This window comes from Oryzias melastigma, linkage group LG23 (assembly GCF_002922805.2).
Source record: "Oryzias melastigma strain HK-1 linkage group LG23, ASM292280v2, whole genome shotgun sequence".
Lineage (NCBI taxonomy): Eukaryota > Metazoa > Chordata > Actinopteri > Beloniformes > Adrianichthyidae > Oryzias > Oryzias melastigma.
The window spans coordinates 15536067-15557164 of NC_050534.1; the positions used below are offsets into that span (position 1 = coordinate 15536067).

The 21098-nt window shown below is 36.1% G+C and overlaps 1 protein-coding gene and 1 long non-coding RNA gene across 12 annotated transcripts in view; one reads left to right on the top strand and one right to left on the bottom strand.

The window, feature by feature from the left end:
* LOC112159146 overlaps positions 1–21098 on the top strand; it is a 60500-nt gene that overhangs the window by 5861 nt on the left and 33541 nt on the right. For all 5 annotated transcript variants that reach the window (XR_004947184.1, XR_004947186.1, XR_004947183.1 and 2 more), the window contains exons 3-5: positions 7364–7481; positions 9568–9646; positions 10629–10672. This is a non-coding gene — a long non-coding RNA (uncharacterized LOC112159146). The remainder of the gene's footprint in view (positions 1–7363; positions 7482–9567; positions 9647–10628; positions 10673–21098) is intronic.
* anks1b (ankyrin repeat and sterile alpha motif domain containing 1B) overlaps positions 10756–21098 on the bottom strand; it is a gene marked incomplete at its 5' end in the record, with an annotated part of 85158 nt that continues 74815 nt past the window's right edge. For 4 of the 7 annotated variants that reach the window (XM_036210271.1, XM_036210270.1, XM_036210269.1 and 1 more), the window contains 3 exon segments: positions 10756–11887; positions 12860–12951; positions 16711–16818. In XM_036210271.1, the coding sequence (XP_036066164.1) occupies positions 11839–11887; positions 12860–12951; positions 16711–16818 (249 nt within the window). 7 annotated transcript variants of the gene reach the window in all.

Genomic DNA, 21098 nt, shown 5'->3' on the forward strand with positions numbered 1-21098 from the left:
TAGTCAAAATCACACCGTTGTTTTGCTCGTCCTTGGATCTGTCTGAACGCTTTGGGCTTGATGGAATTTAAAACCAGTAGCTGATTGTTTTGCATTCAGTCATAAACAAGACTCCATGCTAATTTATCAGTGTGTTTTTATGTAAATTAAAAAAAAAAAGTATTTTGCAACAAATTTTTGGTATTTTGCGAATTTTTTCATAATTAAAAACTTAACCGAAATATTATTTTTTACTTTAAAATAAGACTAAATTGTTAATATTAACTAATCACAAACAGTTTTGACAGAATTATCTTCTAATAAAATATGGTTTTTACATTATACTTGCGTATAAATGCTCACGTCTCCAGGAAATGAGGTTCATTCTTCCCATCATCTTTTGATTTTTGCATAAGTGTTTCCAGTAGTCTTTTAATTATGATTATGCTGTTTATAGACAAAATCTAAAAACTTGTGTCGTTTTCTAGGAGAATATTTCTGTAGAAAGGAAATAAAATATGCCTTGTGAGTTGTGTGCGGGACTGTTCGCCCTTACCCTGCTCATAGCATTTCTTTGACATGCTCTCCTGCTAGCTTACATCCCTCATTCATAACAACCTAACATTACCGGTGCAGCAGAAATGATGAGCATCAGTGAAGCATCAGAATGGACGCAGCAAGGAGACACAAATAAGCTGATTTTCAATTAGTATATTTTTTGTCTGCTTCTGATTCTCAACATTTTGAGCTAAGAAATACCCAAAAATGCAATTTTGAGTCTAATTTTCTATATTTTTGGGCTCCTGAGATCCAACCCGTTCATTTATTTCCTCTGTTTGACATTAAAGTAAGGCCTGATGTGATTAAATTGGTACATTCTAGCCTTTTCAATGACATCTCATGTTTTTTGGTCATTTTTTTTTTGTGGAGACAAAATGGAACCTACATAAAATAACAGGCTGGTTCTCAAAAGGAGATCAGCAACATGTCACAAAAACACATTTTTTTATCAGAGTGGGTTTGTAACACTCAATGAAATCTCTGTTAAAAAGCCAATTTGGTGTGTTTACCATCAAACATGTCAGTTTTTGTTTTAAACAGCTAATTTATGACTATAATTATAGCAATGACTTTGTAAAAAAAAAAATTTTGCAGAAAAATTGCTTAAAAATGGCTTTCAATTTTATGATTTAAATTATAAGCATTTATTTTGCAGTGATGTTCAATTAGGAATATTTTCTGACAGGTGTCGACTGCAGGAAGTCTACAATCAGATTTATATAGTAATTATTGGGCCTAAATTAAAGTTGTTTATAATAATAAATTGAATATACTTTCACATATTTTATAAATGTTACTAAAATATTAATATAAATTTGGTTTAAAATGGAAAATGCTCTAAAGCTGTCACAAACCTCTCAAGTGTTGCTCCTTGACCTTATGACCTTTGACATAACTCAAGTACCGGGTCACTTTAGCAGCACTCTTTTGGACTCGGTTGTACGCGTCAGGAGTCGGCTCAGTTTCTTCTGACCTTGGTGAAACACTAGTTCCTGTTTCTGTCAGCTGTTGGCTCAGCTGCGCGCCTCCTTTATTGTTTGCTCACGCCGCGCCAGAGGGCAGAGGGCCAGCCACTCGTCACCGTTTGGCTACCTCCCATTCCTCCTTACCTATTTTGGCTCATCAGTCCGCGTAGTTTGGCCTAATTTAAGTCGCGCTGATATGTAGCGCGCAGCAAAGTGGTGACAGTTCAGAATTAGAGAAATGTTCCTCCCTGTTTTGTCTCAACACATTCTACATGAGTTATTGCACAGACCTGCTGGCCACACGGATAATTGTGTCAGCACACAGTTGAGCATAATTTAGCGTATCCTCTTTGAATTCCACAAATTATATTTGAATACACAAGTGTCGACCTTGAATCTGGTTTAAAAAAAGGCAGTGCTTGTGCTTGTTTCTCTCTGTCCTGTTTGTTTTTTTCAAAGAAGGCTCAGTTTGTGCTGACGGACCACATGGAGCTCAATGGTCTGCTCGAGTCATTTTAATGTATCGCATCAATGCAAAAACATTTTAAAGATCTCAACGACTACATTACATTTTGAAAATTAAAGCAAAGTTCTAAAAGCTAAAATACGATTCTAAAATTAAATAAAAGGACCGTAATGGCGTTTTGAGTTTTGACTTTTTGGGTTTTTTCAAATGTGTCTTCAGTGTTTGCATCTAACAAAAGTTTCATGCAAAATAACTTCTGGTTAAAATGAAGGACAAACGTCATCATCCAATCAGTGCCATAGTGCTTTTCTGTGTTTCATTTTTAACGTTTCATTTTGATTTCTGAAAATTACTTTAGTTTTACAAAAGTTTTTTTCTTATTTTCTACGGAAACCGGAAAGGGTAGAAATGATGGGAAATTCTAATCTGATCGGATGATGACGTTTCTCCATCATTTCAGACGAAAGTTGTTCGGTATGAAGCGATACTGTACGTGATTCGTACAGCTCGGTGAAGCTAACCCCAAAACCACCAAAAATAGATGTTAATGCTAGGGTTGTGCTAGTTTGTTAAATTTTTGTTTGTGCTGCTACGGTTTCTGAGATATTGCAAATTTTAGTTTCTGGTGACAATGTTACCATCCCCCAGATTGCTCCAAAATAAAACGGACCAGTTTACTGTTTTTAGTGCTTCATTTGCACTGATTTGTACTGTTAAAATTATCGTCAGTGCTGCTACGGTTTCTTTTTCTGGCAGTATCATCACCGGTTTACTTTTTAGTGCTACGTTTGCACTGATTTCTGCCATTAAAATGATTGTATCTGCTGCTACGGTTTCTGAGATATTGCAAGTTTTATTTTCTGGTGACAACGTTACCATCCCCACAGATTGCTCCAAAATGAAGTGAACCAGTTAACTTTTTTTGCACTGATTTGGGGGGGATGGTAACCTCGTCACCAGAAAATAAAACTTGCAATATCTCAGAAACCGTAGCAGCACAAACGGTTTTAGTGGTCGTTTGTGCTGCTACGGTTTCTGAGATATTATAAGTTGTATTTTCCGGCGATTGACGTCAGGAAATGAGTACGTCATCACCAGAAAATAAAACCTAACGATAGTTTTAACGGCACAAACGTAGCACTAAAAAAGTGGAGTGGTTCAGTTCATTTTGGAGCAATTTTTGGGGGATGGGGACCTTTGAATGACCTTTAAATTAACTGTTAATTTCTCAGAAACTGTAGCCGATTATTGTAACGGCTCAAACGTAGCACCGACAGTTCAGCCTATTTGCCTGGACGTTTTAAGAGTGTGGGCGGGGTCAACTACACCTAGCTACACCATACTAAATATAAAAGTTTTAGTAGTATGTAGACATTGAAGACGCGTCAAAAAAAACCCAATAAACATCAGAAATCAAATGTTATCATCCAACCAAACATTGTTTCATTATAACCTTTTTCTGGTTCTTGTTATTTCTTTTTTCTAGTATTTCGGTTTCTGGAAATTACTTTAATTTTCCGAAATGTTTTTTTTTTCTTTTTATGAAAACCAAACAAAAATGTTTGTCCATCATTTAAACTGTTATTTAGCATGAAGTGATACCAGATTTGCTCCGTACTAATCATAAAACTTTCATTAGTGTACGAACATTAAAGACACATTTATAAAAACTTGGCCCTAATTCAAATAGTACCTGTATTTACCAGTTTTTTATTTTTTATTTTCTTAACATTTCATTTTGATTTCTGAAGATTACTTTTGTTTTCGGAATTGTAGAATTTGTTTTGATATCTTTTTTATTTTGTTTTTCGTTTAATTGTTGTGATCTTTTTGTTTTTAAGTGACTAATTTGTATAATCGTATAATATAAGTCTGAAATTTAACAGATTAAAAAAAAAAAAACTTTATTAAAAAAATGCAAGTATACAACAAGAGAACCAATGTAGTGAACAATGTATAATATAGAGAGAAAAATAAACACTAAGAATTACAGGTGTCAATAGTTTTAAGAGCCCTTTCGTGGGTGGAATAAATTAATTTTCTATTTTATTATACATATTTAATACATTGCAGAAAATGTGGTGTTTTAATATTACATTTATGTATGGAATTTTTTTAGAAGAATTTTTTTTTAACCAAACAGATTTGTGCAGGTATTATTAGAGCATCATTTTGTACATTTTGTGCACATATCGTTTAAAATGATCGTTAGTAAAACATAATACCAAGGATGTGACCTTTAACTTCCACTCACAGGAGTCCATACAGCTCGGTGACATTTGAGGATTTGTTTATTTAGTTGGGAAAAGCTTCTGCTTCCAACACTTGACCTCCCTATTATGGTTTATTGTTGAAGAGCCCAATCAGAATGTCTTCTTTAACATGTCATTCGTCTCCCTCTGTCCCTGCTGCTGCCTCTTTAATTACACCGTCTGTCGCTCGTAGTAAGGTGCTGCCCCCAACAGATAAGCCCTCAATGCATCCGTGCATGCCTTTATTCCCCAGGCTATGCTCCAATCCCGGCTTTTAGAAGTACAGTTTCACAGTGAATGCAGCTAAAAAGCCAAAACCAGTTCATATAAATTGAATTTTATTCATTTTCTTTCATTGAAGTCGACATTTTTGATGAATGGTTTATATTGGTTAACTGCCTCTACTCAGACTGTGTATAGAAAATATGCACCAAAGACTACAGAAACTGTATTCTAGATAAAGAACATGTTCTCAGTTGGGTTATAAACTAAAAAACTCTTTTTTAGAAATGTTGCACATCAGATATGTCGTCCTTGTGGAATCAGGCTCCTATGTGTGCAGAATGATGCTCTGCAGGGTAAAAGCAGACTCCTCAGAGTGTAAAAAAACATCTGCGCTCTTGATATATATATTTTTTAACACCATCAGTTTTTACGGGGATTTTTGGACCTTTAGGATGCAGAAGCTAAATAGTTCCTTTTCTTTGTCTTTTGAATGGGGATGCTATTGTGAATCATCACCCTCCATCTAAAGCTACGTTCACAAAATGCTCAGCAACATATATTCAAGTGACCAAAAGTGATGTTAATGCTAGGGCTGGGTATCGGTTATAATTTCCAGAAATGATTCGTTTAGATTCACAATAGCCTAAATCGATTCAATCCCGATTTTTTTGTTTATTCTTTCGATTCTTCAATTCAATTTCAAGTTTACACATTTGTACACATTTGTTTAGAAATACCTAAAAAATCTACTATGTAATTTAAATATATTTATAATTATCGGGTAGAGTTCACATATTGTAAAATTTATTTGTAAAGATTTTTAGTAGCATGCAGTGTTAAATGAATTCTCAAAACGAGAAGTTTTAACAGAAATATTCAGATTATTGACATTGAAAACAGTGCTGCTTCTGCTGGAGGACGTTTCAGTTTGGCCACTAGGTGGCGACCGCGCTGTAGAATTTTATTCAAGAAGAAGAGAGCAGCATGAGGTTAAAAAAACGAAGTTTTAGACCACAAATAGTTACTTTAAAAATGTCTCCTTAAAAGAATTTGGAAACTTAATGCCTGTGAGTAAATAAATATGTTCATTTAGTCAGTAATACATCGTTTTGGCCGACCGAACATTAGCATTAGCCGTCCTATGGGAAATTCTATTGAACGATAGCATCAAGCTAGCGGACTTTAGCTTTATGTGCTAAATTATTTATATCTTTTGTGAATCGATTATTGATCTATTAAGCCTAAATCGATTCAAATTGATTAACCGATTTTTTTTCAACCCAGCCCTAGTTAACGCACGTGTGTGCTAAAATAGCGGCGAGCAATACCATGGATATTAAGTTATTCACGTTTTAAACGAGCCCGTCACATGTTAAATGTTCAAAACCTTTGACAGTTTTCGTGCAGCCCCCCCCCTTCACGTGGCAGGGGTGTAGCCTTCCAACAAGCTCACTCCTGATTGGTGAAAGTGGTTGCCATAGGAACGTTCACTGTCTTAGACCAATCCGGACCAATCACTGCTTGCTGGCGATTTCTGGTTCCAACATGGCGGCGTCCATATTGCAAGAAAAAGACGAACTGATGTGAAAAGATTAGAGTATTTGATGTGAAATATAGTAATGAAAAAATGTTTGCATAAAAGCTGAATAGTTCATTCGTGTAATCCTTACCATGTCATTTCTGTGTCCTCATAAGAACAGCTTAATGGATGCACTCCAAGCAAGGATTTCTTTTTTTTTTTCCTTTTTTTTGCCTGGAGGAGACTACTTGTGCCGCTCCTCCTGCATTTAATATTAAACAGTACTTGTCAGAAGAAATTATTGCTGCTGCTGAGCTCAGATGAAGGCCGGCGGATCTGGAGCAGAGTGACTGAAGCCGCCTGATGGACTGTGTGGGCTTGTAGTCTGCCTAGCCTCCGGAAGTCTCTGTGTTTATGTGCTTTATCTGCTTATCTGTGATGCGCGTTGAAAAAAAGAAAAAAAAAGTCCTGTTTGGTTGTACTGCCCCAATAAACAGAAACATGTTACTAGATCTCATACTGACGTTGACCCTGAAGACTGTAATGTTGTCCCAGTTACTGTAAGTGTTTTATTTTTAGTCCTACTAAATAATATGGACTTTGGTCCTTTTATTAAACCTGCTGGTGCCCGGAAGCGTAACACGACCAATGATTCTATTATATTTAGAAACTGTCCGGAAGCGCTTATCCATGGGGGATGAGTGCGTAAAAGCTCTTCAGAGTCTGTACTTGATGGGATTAAGAATTTGCAGTTTTTCCGTTATTCTCAGTCTGCTTGTGTCGTGTTTTAAGAGGCTTGTGTTCCTCTGAGATGCAGTCTGGGGCCCAAATTACTTGTATTTAATGTTTTCCCTTTAATCTCTCTCTTGAAAATTGGTTTGGCTCGTATTATAACTGATGTTTTCTCTGTTCTCTTGTTATTGCTGATGCTTTTTATGTCACTAGAAGCTTTTTAATTATATAGTTTTCATATATATCTAGTAAAATCTGGAATTTTATGTTTAATTTTTGTGAAATTTGTAGATTTTTAAGACCCACTGTAATGATAATTGTGTGTTTAGCATTTTCTTGTAGCATTTTTCTGAAGATAAAGGACATATATAAAGAAAGTTAAGCTTAATAATTGCATTTTGGAACATTTCTTCGTTCAAATCAATATGAATCAGGAGCAGATGCAAAAATGACATTTGGAAATGATTGTATTTGTGATGTAGAAGATATATTGCTCGCCATTTTTGTTAGATGGAATCTGTGCATACTTTGACATATATTGTGCCCATAAATACTAATTACATGTAAATGTATCTACTTTTTATTGGAATCAGTTACTTTCTTGAGTCTCCACTCTGTTAGTTATTGTTTTAACACCTTCTTTTCCATGTGTTTTTAAATTTAGGGACTTCTGATGGATCGTGGCTTCTTCAATCATACGTACCTTCGTCACGTCTACCAACTGGACTTCATCTTCTTGTAGAGTTGGACCATTTTGTTCTTCGATTGATCCATTGAAAAAGGTGAGTAACTCCATCTGGACTGAGAACACTCATCCACATCAGCTGCATTTCCATTGACTAACATATTTTGCAAAACTGCAATGGAAGCATTTTTTTCTAATTAAATGAGTCACATGACCATCAACTGGATACCATAAGAGGTCCAACAACATCACAGCTCATCAAAGGTTGACCATATCATGTGGGATAATTGGATCCACAGCTGATCTGTGAAATCACCAACCATGATTTCCCCAAATCTCTTCAGCCGTAGCCACTCCTGCGTAGCTCGTCGCTCCATGAATAAGACGTCTCCTTTGATAGATGATGATGACGATGTTCAAATTTCTGTGGTAGAAATTTGAATGTCTCTGCAGTAAATCAAAGTATTGTTCACATCCGTCATAGTGTTTTGAATGACATATCGCGTGAGTTTATTTTTGTTTTTTCACAAAATTATGATTTAAAGGGAACAGTGCAACTGCAGAATTGTCTTTTTTCGACATTTCTAGAATTTAGATAAAGTTTTGGGCATAAATTTAATGGAAACACAAATATTCTTAGAATTTGAAATGACCAGCTTTCAATATTCAGTTGGGATTAAAGTTCATTTAATTTTAAAAAGTATTAGGAACTTTTTAAAACTACAAATAGTTTTTATGATGGCAGCTTTTTATCTGCAGCACTTTGTTTGAGGGTTTGTTTGTAAAAAAACGTGTAAATAAAAGTATTAATGTTTTACTGTTTAAGCTTCATTTTAATTTTAAAAATGCCACTTAAGACACACGAGAGTTGTTCTTTAAAACCTCCTACATGCAGGAATCTTTTGTTTTTGTGCTCTCAGGCATGTCATCAGTTTTATTAGGAATAATAATCACAAGATTTTTCTCTAAAACAAAGTCTAGATCAGTGTAACATTTATAGGCGGATTAAAAATGTCAAGAAAAGTGAATTTAAAAATTCTTCAAGTGATGAGCAGAAATACATGATTAATTAATGCAGGTTGAGGTCTTTAATTTCTTAACATCTATTTTTTTGTAGAGAATAAAAATACCGTTTGCTCCTTTAACAGGATATACTGTATACACATATTTTCTCTTTGGAATCACATATTTCATACTCTGCACATTTTCCTTTTTAAAACCTGTTTTTGTTTCACTTCATGTTTGCTTAACTGAATCTGCATCAAATTGTCTTCATTTATTGCATCTCTCTGTGCATTAAAAGCATAAACACTTGAATTCAAATGCCAAATACTCAGTTAGAAGTCCTAATGTGACCATTCTAGTCTGATTGTCGGTTTTATTCAGTAAATGCCAGACATAATGGTGACTGTTGCATGAGTCTTTATAGTTCATTATTACTCATTTAGTAAAAGGCTTCGGGCTGAAAGGACCATCTGGAACTTTTGGCCCCGTTTTTAAATCTGAGACTCTAAAGCAAAACAAACTTCCTTCATTCCTGTATTCCTGCTATTTTCAGTTTTTTTATTTTTCCAAAAAAATAGGTTAAAAAGCTAGAATTTTAAATGTTATGGGTTATTTTTCAAAATGTGCATTTATGAAACTTAACCTTTTGTATTTGCAGAAACCTTAAATTAGTTTCTTAAATTTAGACATTTTGTGAACTTCTAGCAGGAACAACAGAAGAGATTCTTGTTTTTAACACCTGTGATGTGTGAGAAACTGGGTACTGTATTAGCTCGTCTTTTGTGTTATATAATTTATTTTTGAATGAAATCCATAAAATCTGAACTATAAAACAGAATATTCTATGATTTTGCTGTTTTTTGTGGCTGTGGCCATATTTGTTTTTTTCTTCGTTTTGTGTACTTTATTTCAGTCAGAGTGGGACTTCTGTACTTTCATTTAAAGGAGACAATCTTTTGGTGTTTTCGTTACACATTTTTTTTGTTAGCTTCAATGTTATGCTCCACCAGATCCCCTAGATAGACAGGGGCATAACATAAATTGGGGGCTCGTCCGGGATCTCAATCAGGTTCTGTTTATTTATTTATTTATTTTTTATTACTTGATTTTTGTAAAATTCTGTTTGTAATAGTTGTATGTTGTGTATCCCCCTCATAGATGTACTTACTTCTTCAAAGGTTTCCATCTTCAGATCCACAGGAGGAGCTGCAGCTGCCAAAAATACTCAAATAATTCCCCTCACTTCTGCATAAACAGGTCAGTGTAGATTATGTTTGCTCTGATCTGGAATTTAAACCTTAATTTGATATGTTTGAAAGAGGATAAAGTTCTCAAATTTCTTGGAATAAACCAGAATCTAATTACTTCCAAAACACAGCAGGAGCAACGTCCCATTTTGTTTAGAAAAATGCACTTTATGTTTCTGTGGCCACTTAAACATTCATATATAAATGTTTTTTTTACAATAATTGAATTATTTCAGTGTTTTTCTATTTTGAACAATTTTGGCTAGTTCCTTTCAAAATAAAACACACCCTGTGTCAAATAAGCTCCTCCCACTGAAGCAGATTTACTTGAATTAAAAACACAAGAAGGCCAATTGTGGCTTTTTCCATCATTATGACTTGGGTGCATTAAGGCACACTGTTGTAACTCAATACCTGTTGTCACAAATATGCAACAAACCACCTTTGTTAAAAAAAATTCCCATCTACTTAAAAAAAAATTTTTTCCATCGCTGGAAGTAAAACCAGGCATTAAGGGGTTAAGTACGGTGGCCCGGCAAATCACATCAATATATTGCAAAGATAATTAAAAAAGTAAAACAAATTTTAAAACAGCATTTAAAAAACAAAATTACAGAATTTTTTTTAGCATGTGGCTCCACAGCCTCAGGTTTCAGACTGTAGCACTAAACCCAAGTGATTAAACTAATACATCTGTGGAGTTTTCTCTTAATAAAAATCTACGTTTAACCCCCCAAAAAGCCGTATTGTGCCTGAAAGAATCTTTTTTAGGTGATTTAATAAACGTTTTAAACCCAACCCTAGTTATGAAACAGTCTTTCCAAGGAGCTTTATTTTAAGTCTGTAGATGACCAACTTTATTTTTTCTCCAAAAAAACTGTTATGTCATGAGTATGTATTGTTGGGTATTTATTTTTCTCTTTAACTGCTGAGTCATCCTGAGGGCAGGAGCTTTGCCCTGAAAAGATGCATAATCATCTTGTTTTTCACAGTTAAAGGGCCGCTTCATGAGGAGCAACATGAAGATCTCCACCTGGTAAGTGACATCACAACATGAAATAATTTTATACAAAAAAGTGAAATTTATATATGAATAGATGAGAAAGTAACAGACACAAATAGTTGCACAAGTCAGATTTTATTTATTGTGCTTTACAGGGATATAAATAATGGCAAAAATTACAAAAATCAGTGTGCTGGAAGCCCAAGCCTATATACATTAGTAGATCAACAGTGATGTCACCAAATCATGTTCCCACTCAAAATACAAGCTCAATAATCACTCTTTGAATTGTCCAACTTTTATTTTGTACCTTTATTTTATTTTTTTCCAGTGCCATGTTCTGCAAATCCTTATTTTCTTTACATGTATGAACAATGAGTTGGCAAAATATCTATGTACATTTTTGTAACCGGATGACGTCTCATCCAAATAATACAATAATACTGCTTTTAAAATAGTCCATCTGCAAGATAAGAGCCCCATGAGAAATGAAGGTTGACCTGATCTAAGTGTTAGCAAGCAACCTCTAACATTCACTCTCTGTACATATATGAACATCTAGACTTTTTTTTTAAAGGATTTTTCATTATTATCCGACTCAAGGTTTTTATCTCAGCATATTATAGAAAAATATTGTAACATTAAGACAACAGTTGACAAGAATTGCACAAGAATAATCATCATGGTAATATAATACTCTCATATTAAACATTAAAATGTCGGGCAATATGAATACTTTTTTTTGAACATTAGATGCAGTTTTATTCATCTTTTGCATCTTGAGCGTGTAGTTGCAGCTGGTCCAATCGTATAGACACGCTTGTGCATATGTATTTTCTGACTTAAAAGAAAAGAAAAAGAAAAAAAACCGCCATCCTGGCACCCATGCCCACCCTGGCTCGTCTCTGGAAATGCCGACCCCACAAAAGTTCAAAGGTTATGTGCATAAAACAGATCCAGCTGCAGAAAGTTGAGGCTGCTTTCAGATAAGTGTACATTCAGAGCAGACGGTCGTCTGTTAGGATGCAGTCCTGTTACTGCGCATCTACCAGTCCACTGTTTACTGTGTCGAGCTTAAAAAAAAAACGTTTTTGTGTTTTTTTTTTTTTTTTTGTAGTCAACCTTAAACGATGGAGTAGCATCCATGTTTGTAGTCCTTTTTGCATTGTATGTGTGACAACTTCCATGTTTAGGGCAGGCTACATTCTTTGCATTCCACAGTAATAGACATGAGCGTCCGGCATTGCCCTGCAAATGAGATGACATCACTTATCGAGAAAGCCCCCACACGCCGCCTTCTCCACGGCGCCCCCGCTCAATCCAAAATAGCCAACATGCGTCTCACAAGCCACATGCTAAAACCTTTACCAAACAAGCTTTTTTATTTTTTAAAAAGGGCAGGTTTGATTAATTCCAAACATACAGACATGTTGAAAAGTATCAAAGAAAATAAACAAAAAAAGTCAGAACTCCTGTGTCACAGGCCTATTAAAGTCTTACCTTTAAAAGAAAGTCACAAGCCTTTTAGCATTTAAAAAACTATCATAAAGAACATGAAGTACATTCGAGTAGCCTGCTGGCTGAACCAGTGTGACTCAAAGATACCCTGCGGTATTTCGTTTTTTTAAAAGGATCTTCCCTCTAGTTGGAGTTGTCATGTTCAGACAACTCCCGTCTTCAGTGCCAGCTCCCACTGCGCCGAACAGATAGCTAAAGCGCTCTTATGGCTCATACAGCAGCACATGTCATTCAAGTTGTCAAAGGGAGTCAGACAAAAGGTCGAAAAAAATAAATAAAAAAAGGACTGAGGCCAATAAAGGAAAAAATAAAAGGAGAGACGCAGCCAAGAAGCGAAAAGTTGAGATTGTTTGCTGACAATCTGAGTGGACCGTTCTCCCTACAGTGAAGCGCACTACAGCTCTGGGTTCAGAGGTCATGCGTCAGCCCGGAAGGATGCGGCCAGAGAGGGGCGGGGAGAGGTGCAGAAAGAAAAGGAGTTAAAACACAGCGCCAACCGTCATCATGCAGCGGACAGTCTCAGCTAACAGGGGCGGGGCGGGGTGTGTTTTTTGTTTTTTTTTCGCCGGTGAAGTGACGCGGCGGCGTGCGCCGCTTGTGCCCGACTCCGGGGCAGAGCCCCAATACAGGGCAACCTCTGAAAGGCACACACACACAGGAGTGGACAAGGCGGGTGTATGTTAGAAAATAGTGGTCTCGTACTTGGTGTTGACTCCTCTTTTTGCCTCCTGACCCGGCTCCACAATCCACGGCACATTGGCGTGTCCCTTTTGGTCCATTGATGGCTGCTCCATCTGGTGCGAAAAGAGGCGAAACATTTTAGTGATTTACAACTGCAAAGATAGCTGGCAAACGGCATTAGTTGGTCATTGAAAGACACATTTTAAGTGGTCAGAATGCTGCTTTTGGAGTTAAAAAATATAAGCAACAAAATTACTAATTTACTTTGATATTTCTAATATTTATAAATTACAGAATAACAAACGTCCAGGACAGAAAATTACATTAATTTGAAATTAACATAAAGACCCACTAGAGGGAACTTTGTATTTTTCTCATATTGGAGGACATATGTAAAGAAAAATAAGCGTAAAAATCGTTGTGAATCGGGAGTGGACAAACAATGCCCTCTGTAGAAGCTTGTAGCAGTGGTGTAGGTCAATGCAGTACTGGGGGTGTAATCTAGCGGGAAAAAACAGATGGATGATGAGAAATGGGAGCGGACTTACTCTGCGCCATCAGTTCCGTCCACATTTCTAACAAACTCGTGTTGCTCTACAGAAACTATGGCTTTGTCGGAATTCCTTCCGTACACACTATATAGTGGATCATAGAGTAATTTACCAGAATCGAATGTGCTAGAAATTTCCCATAAGTCTTGGCGAAAAACTATCGTGGATCAATGCTCACTACATAAACAAATATAGACCAGAATGCATTGTGGACAAACGATGTGTTTAAATGTAAGTTTTTTAAAAAACCATCCACATTTTCCTAATCAAAACACAGTGGAGACATAAATAGACGTTGTTACTAAAATGTTTGTTTTGATTTTTACTTTGTGAAATTGGTGATGTCATATTCGACATTTAGAAAAACAAAAGAAAAGTAGTGAACATCGTGTCCGAATTGCCTTTAAAATCCAGGGTACTAGATAGTCCTGCACTATATCGTTTTTTAGTAGTTAAGGATTAGGATGTAGCCAAAGTTCTAGAAAACGGTTTCATTTTAGCTAAAAAATTGCATCATTCAAAATGGAAAATTTGTATGTCATGATTATCAAAGTACAACAATAACTGATAGTTATTCTCTGAAAAAATGGACAAAAATGTCATTACTTATTTTTCTGACTTCAGTTTTAAATTTCTTAGTAGAAAAATGCATATTGGCAAAAAATTCAGCAATAAAAATAAAATCGATAGAAGAGAAATGGTACAGACACTACGGTATCTACGATATGTATTGTCATATCACCCAGCACTATCTAACAATCAATACTTAAAGGCGGTGTGCGGAAATGTCCGTAGATGGTTTCAGCCAAAGGGTCTTTACGTGATTTAGGTTAAGAACTGTTCAAAATTTTAGTCGGTTGAGAATTACTCCATTTACACGCAATTATTACATAAATCTTAAGGACTCGTGCAGTGATTTTTGCAAGATGCATACGCAAATTTGTGGCTTTCCAGAAACGTTGTGCGTATTTCTAACGACCTTTTCACGGATGTACAACCAATGTATAACTTATATATCGTGTAAATGGCACTCTAATCACGCTAAAATTACGTAATTTAAATCACTACTGAATTGCATATAAACAGCGCGATAATCCCACACGATTGGCGTATTGTGTGACGGGTGAATAAATTGGCCGATCTTTTCCTCGTCCAACGGTCTATCTGAGCGGGGGTTGGGTCTCTCGCGGGGCAGTGGTCATGCAGCGCGGACGTTACGGGGGTGGGGTGTGTTCCACGCCCTTCTCACGAATCTCCCCAGCTGTGGCTTATGGAGAGAAAATAGACTCACTCCGATTTGTGGGTACATTATTCTTGATTTGTGCGTAGGTAATTTACGATTTGTGTGTGCGTATTTTTGATTTGTAACTAATATGTTTTGTGCGTAAGTAAAAAAATTACAAAATAAAAAATAATAAAAAATACAATTTACACATGCACAAAAATAAAATGACAACCCCTTGAAACTAATTACACACAAAAATCTTAAAAAAAAAAAAAAAACGTACAAATCACCTCTTACACACGCACGAAGCCTAAGTTACACACGGATTCCATCGTGAGACTTTTTTCACGTCTCCCTGATTCATTTATGAGTGATGCGTTCAAGTACTACTAGAATGCTGGGTCATTAGAGTTTTCTTATCTGCCATTTTAAACTTATATTGTGAATAATATCTGGTGAAACTTGACATTTTCCCACTTTCTTAACAAATATTCCTGATAATTTACATTACAAAGTCAAAATAAGCATTTTAAAAACATTTATCCCTTTTAAAAATAAATATATCTCCAGAACTGATGCTTCCTCTCTACAGCCCCGCCCCGGACAGTGCAGACACCGGGGGCTGTGTCCCAAGCGTTGATCACCTGTCACGGTGATAGCAGGCAGTTTCCTTCTAAACTCCCGCAGATCGTAGGGCCGGTGGTCTGATCAAGGCTCTGTCCTGTGAATTTTGTAATTTTTCAGTGATAAATGACTCTAAAAACGTTTATTTAGACTTTTTATATTAATTATAGGTAATATCTGTTTAAGAAAGTGGGAAATTTAAAGTTTCATCAGATAATATTCACAATCTTAAGTTTTAAACGGCTGATAAGAAAACTCTAATGACCCAGCATTCTAGTATTACTTGAACGCGTCACTCGCGGATAAATCAGGGAGACATGAAGAGTCACAATGGAATCCGTGTGTAACTTGGGCTTCATGTGTAAGAGGTGATTTGTGCGTATTTTTAAAGATTTTTGTGTTTTTGTGTAATTAGTTTCAAGCTGTTGTAATTTTAATTTGTGGTTGTGTAAACTTTATTTTGTATTTTCTTAAATTTTGTAATTGTTTTACTTGTGCACAAAATGTATGACAGTTACAAATCAAGAATACGCACATACAAATCCAAAGTTATGCACAAATCAAGAATATGCACCCACAAATCGAAGTGAGTCTATTTTCTCTCCATAGTGGCTAGGCTGCCTTGCTGGGATCAAGTGGCTGACTTAGAACTAGAAAAAAATTAGACAGAGAGTGCTACAAGTGTGTCCATAGGATGCACACACCTCAGAGTGCAACACTTGTGCACAGCCAGTAAGGAGTCAGTGCGCACACCTCAATAACGACTAGGATGCAACTTACATTATTCTTGCAAATACCACAAGATAAATTTATCACATGCACAACAATGGTTCGTTCCATTTCCATGATGTTCCTTGGGGTGGCCCAGAGATGCGGTGGCCTCTCTCCACAACCCTCCGGACAACCTAGAAACCCTGCATCACGTATAAAGGTTTATGTGACTAAGGCAGCTTAATACTAGAATCTCAATCTCTAATTTGGGGCATTACATTTATCCCTCATTCTATTGGTCACAAGTTAGATCATATCAGTTTGGAATGCAGCTTGTTTTTTTATTTAATTTCCCCTTGAAATGTTGTTGTTGAACATGGTGAGATGTTCTAGCTTTGGAAGGTTGCAACGCAATGTTTTACAATTAAGATTTCCTGCAGTTTTTAGCATTGGATTCCTCGTAAAGAAAGCAGCTAATTTTCTCTGCCTAGAGATTTGATTGTCGCAGTAAAAAAACAGAAGCGCTGAAGCTGATTTATGGATAGACCTTGATATAAAAGGATGTGAGTTGGCTTTCTGGGACCTTTCCTTATGTCACTAAATATGAATAGAGAAATGGAGGTAATAACCCAGAAGTGTGGAAAAACTGTAAACAGAACACAGAAAATGCCGACTGAAAGGAAATAACTTACAGATCATGTTTTCTCCTTAAAGAGAAGAAAAAAGGATGAAAAAAACAGAAAAGGAAGAGCTTAAAGGACCTGGAACTGAGCTTTGTGAGGAAGATGGAAGAGGCGAGGAGGGTGAAGAGGGGGCCGGTGAGGGGTGTAAATGTGGCCCAGTGACCAGCGGCTGGAAGGAGACATGACCTATAGGAACAGAGTCCATAGTGGTCAAAGTAGGCCAGCTGAGCAACACGTTTCCAAAGCAGCACGACAAAACCAGGGCAAAGACAACGCAGCTGCATAGCAACAGGGAAAGGAAACACCTCTGCATCCACGGACACGAGCATTAGTGCTTAGCCAAACTCAAGCTGGATAAAGCAATGTTATGCCACATTTAAACATGGAAATCCTACATAGTAACACTCCAACCAATACAAGGATGGGACAGCAAGCCTCTATAAATCACTCTTTTTCAGTACATTTACTGCAGTCATTCTGCCTTTATATGCCAATCAACCAAACAAAAAGACTTGAAGTATAATTTTCTGCTGTGAACTTTATAAGCACCAGTAATCGCCTCTGAAATATGAGGAGGAGATATATACAAGCTATAAAAATGACTGTCTAACTCATAAATTCTTCTGAGTCTGTCACTAAAAAGCTGCTATCCACCAACCCAAAAGTAATGTTGGTTTTTGCAGTAAAATCATGAACTGTTATAAACGCTTCTGGATAACACTTTATAATACTATCCGTTATAGCTAGTTAACAGATCTTTAATAAATTGTTTGTTAATGAGCTATAAATGACTTACTTTATTACTTTATTACAGACAGTTTAAGGATTTATAATTATGTCTTATAGGTAACTAAGGGCGTGTTTAGACTGTAAAAATCGCTTGGTGCAGAAGAAGTCCACTTAATTTGTTCAGGATCGAGTTCTGAACGTTGTGTTTAGTCTGTATTGAGACTGCTGTCAAGCAGACTTTCCTGTTCTGGACCAAAGGTTGTGGAAAAAAAACATGTGACTAAAGATCTCTTCAATCATTGGCCAGAAATTATATGGGCGGGGCTAAGCAACTAGAAATTATGGAATCCTTGTGGAGATCACTTATCCAAACTTTATATTTCGCTGACCAATTCTGAACGTCTGTATCAACGTCAGGTACAACTTTAAGCGAAACCAAATGTCTCCAGTCTGAATACACCCCAAGTTATAGAGAGTCCAGATTGAGCCGTATCAATAATTGGTATGGTTTGACATTGATCTATTTTGGTTTTCTACTCTACACCAAAGGTGTCCAAACATTATGGGTATTAATACTGTTGTATACTGCTGTTCTGTCATGTGATAACTTGTGATTATTAGGGGTGCAAAGATTAATCAATTTGTATTCCTTTGGTCCAACCAGATCGATCCGTCTGAGGCAAGTTGGTAACCCAATCAATCTAAATAATTAAAAAAATAGTTTCAAAATGAATTAATAATTATTTTAATCGAGACATGGTAAGTTTATTTTACTAAAAACGACCAAGTGACATCACAGCGAATAAAACACACATGATAGCAGTAAAAAATATGATCAGATCATCATTACAGACCAATGTGTGGACACACTTTGGACCCTATCCCTACACCCCTAGTGTTTATATACATCAACCACAATTTTCAACATTTTATTTGTGGCGTTTCTTTGGTAAAATACAGTACACTGAAACGCCCATGAGCTGTGGAACAAGGTTGAGATATAAAACTGGGATATTTCAATTTTCCTTAAACTTGTTCCACCCATTTTCTGTTTAACAAAGCTTCACTGGTCAAGCTATAAATAACTAATCTGTAAAAAGTGACTTAATATATTAGTTAAGCATTGATGGTATTCTAAAGTTAGAAATGTTCCTCATTTACTAACATTTAATAAATGAGGAATAGTTGTAAATTTAAATAATGACCCACTAGATTAATAATAACTATTAAGGTACAAATAAACACATAGCTAACAAGTCATTAGTAACTTGCTAGCTAACAGATTGTTATTCATCTATTGGCTATTTTAAGGCACATTTATAAATCTTTAACAAATTATTGATAACCCATTAACTTAAAGCTTATTACGCATTTGTTTACTAGCTGTAATGGATAGTTATTTTTAAGAGTTATCTACAAGAAGTTAATACTGCAGCCTGTTACTCCTAGCTTATAACTGTAGAAAAAGGTTGGGTTGAGCCATCAGTAGAAAACACCAAACAAAATCATTAAATAACACCAAGAGGGCGTGAGGAACCTGAAACAAAGCAACCACGTTTTACTGTAAACACGGGGAGGTGCCGCAGGATGAAGATTATGGCCGGCGAATGGCAGGAATATTAAGTGAATCCTGCAGTAGCTCAGCCCTGCTGCACACCACGAGCCATTAACTACCCATGCACACACATGCGTGGGGGAAGGAAAAGCACAATTAATCGTAAATGTAATGGCTGCAGACGGAGCAGATTGTGTTTACAGACACGATCGTCCATCATCTCAGCAAGCACAAGACCACTCACTAACACTTGTACTCTTTTTGCTTTCCGTCTTTGTAACCTTTCATCTCAGTATAATCATATCTCCACCTAGAATGAGACTACTCCCCAAAGCCATTAAACCATTCTTTCTTTTTCTGCATTAATACTGCTACAACTTCATGGATAGATATCAACATTTTCCCCAGAATTTTTTTTCCACCCGGATCAGAGAATAACATAAAATGATAAAATCAAACTGTGTTGTACTCTTAGTTATTATCCTAGAGAGTCTTTGCAGACACCTTAACGGGATACTGTTGCTATGCCCCTTACTTGTCATGAGGAGAGAACCCTCTCCAAAGTGGGTTAGAGAAACTATTTTAAAGCTATGTTGGGCTAATCTCATGTTGACAGGTTTACTGACAGACTTTGTGGTGCTAAGGCTGCAGGGGGCATGACACATTTATACTGAAATGCATCTGCGGGAGACTAGTATATAGAAACCACAAAGACAAGATAGGCTTTTTATAGCTCCACTTAAGTAATGTGACTGACAAAGTGACATAACAGTAGTAAATAGGACTATCCCGTCTTCAAAAAGTAATATATAGAGAGCATTTTACAATAACCTTTATATAGTTTGATGGTAATTTCATATACAAGGACACAAAATGTACGGGGTAAGATTACTGTCAAAATGAAACGCATGCTCATAGTAAAAGTTGTGCTCGCTGAAAATAACAGAAAGAAAACAATTAGTTTTGCGTTTGATTCGTCTGTTTCAGATACAACTTTTCTTTGCCTTGATAACAAAATTGTGAAGTTACTGTCAAAAATACGTCACTGACTCGCAGGCATGTCTATCAATTCAGGAAACATGGATACAACAAGGTGCACAAGCGTACTGACTACCTCTAGAGAGAACGCCAGGAACAAAAGACACCTCTGCAAGACACTGAAGAACAGTTTTCATGTCTTATAAATAACCGATTATTAATCTTTTTTTAGCATTATATATTGTATTTTTGTGTAGATCATTGATCACAACAAATAGTCGCCGACCTGTGTTGCAGGAGTGAGTCATAAGCAATATAAACAATATACTGATATAGAGTAATACAATTACACCACATTTATGGCAGTGTAGGCAAAGCTAAAACAACCTTTATAAATGTTATGTAAGCAAGAAAGTTTGGTATTTTGATCCTTTTGATGTGATTTGGATTTTTACAGGCGCTGAAGTAGACAATTACTTTAGCCCGAGTTAGCTTAATCGTCTTTGTTTCATTATTCTTTTATTCAACTTTTATTGACAGACATAAAGTGCGGTGATATGTCTGGTACTCCTTTTTAGACTATTTTCCACCACGTCTGAAACAGTGTGCGGATACATTGTTTAGAATAGATGATCAGCTGTTGCTTGACAAAAACAAATCACAGCTGGAAAACCAATTAGAACACAGCCTTTGTGACTTGTTATTTACTATGTGAATGCTGACTCAGCATTCACACAGTAAATGTGTTGCATGTTTTAGACTATTTTACGCTTCTTTCCAGTTTTTTAGGATAATTTGGAGTTTAGCTAATATTTCCTCTACATGCTAGTTATTTAGGCTAATTTAGGCCCTTTTCCCAGTTTTTAGGCTAATTTGCAGCTTAGCTTATATTTTAGCTGCATGCTAGCTATTTTACATTTTTTACATTTTTTTCGGCTAATTTGCAGCTTAGCTAATATTTTTAGCTGCATGCTAGCTATTTTGGCTTTTTTAAAAACATTTTTTAGGCTAATTTGCAGCTTAGCTAATATTTTAGCTGCATTTTAGCTGTTTTTTGTGGTAATTTAGCATTTCACTATATTTTAGTTTGCTATCGGCTTCAGTGATTTTAGCTATCCATTTAAGCATCTTCAGCTATCAGCACTAGCATCTTGAGCGGCCACATTCAGCTTACGGCATTCACACTAGAATTATCACAGGTAAT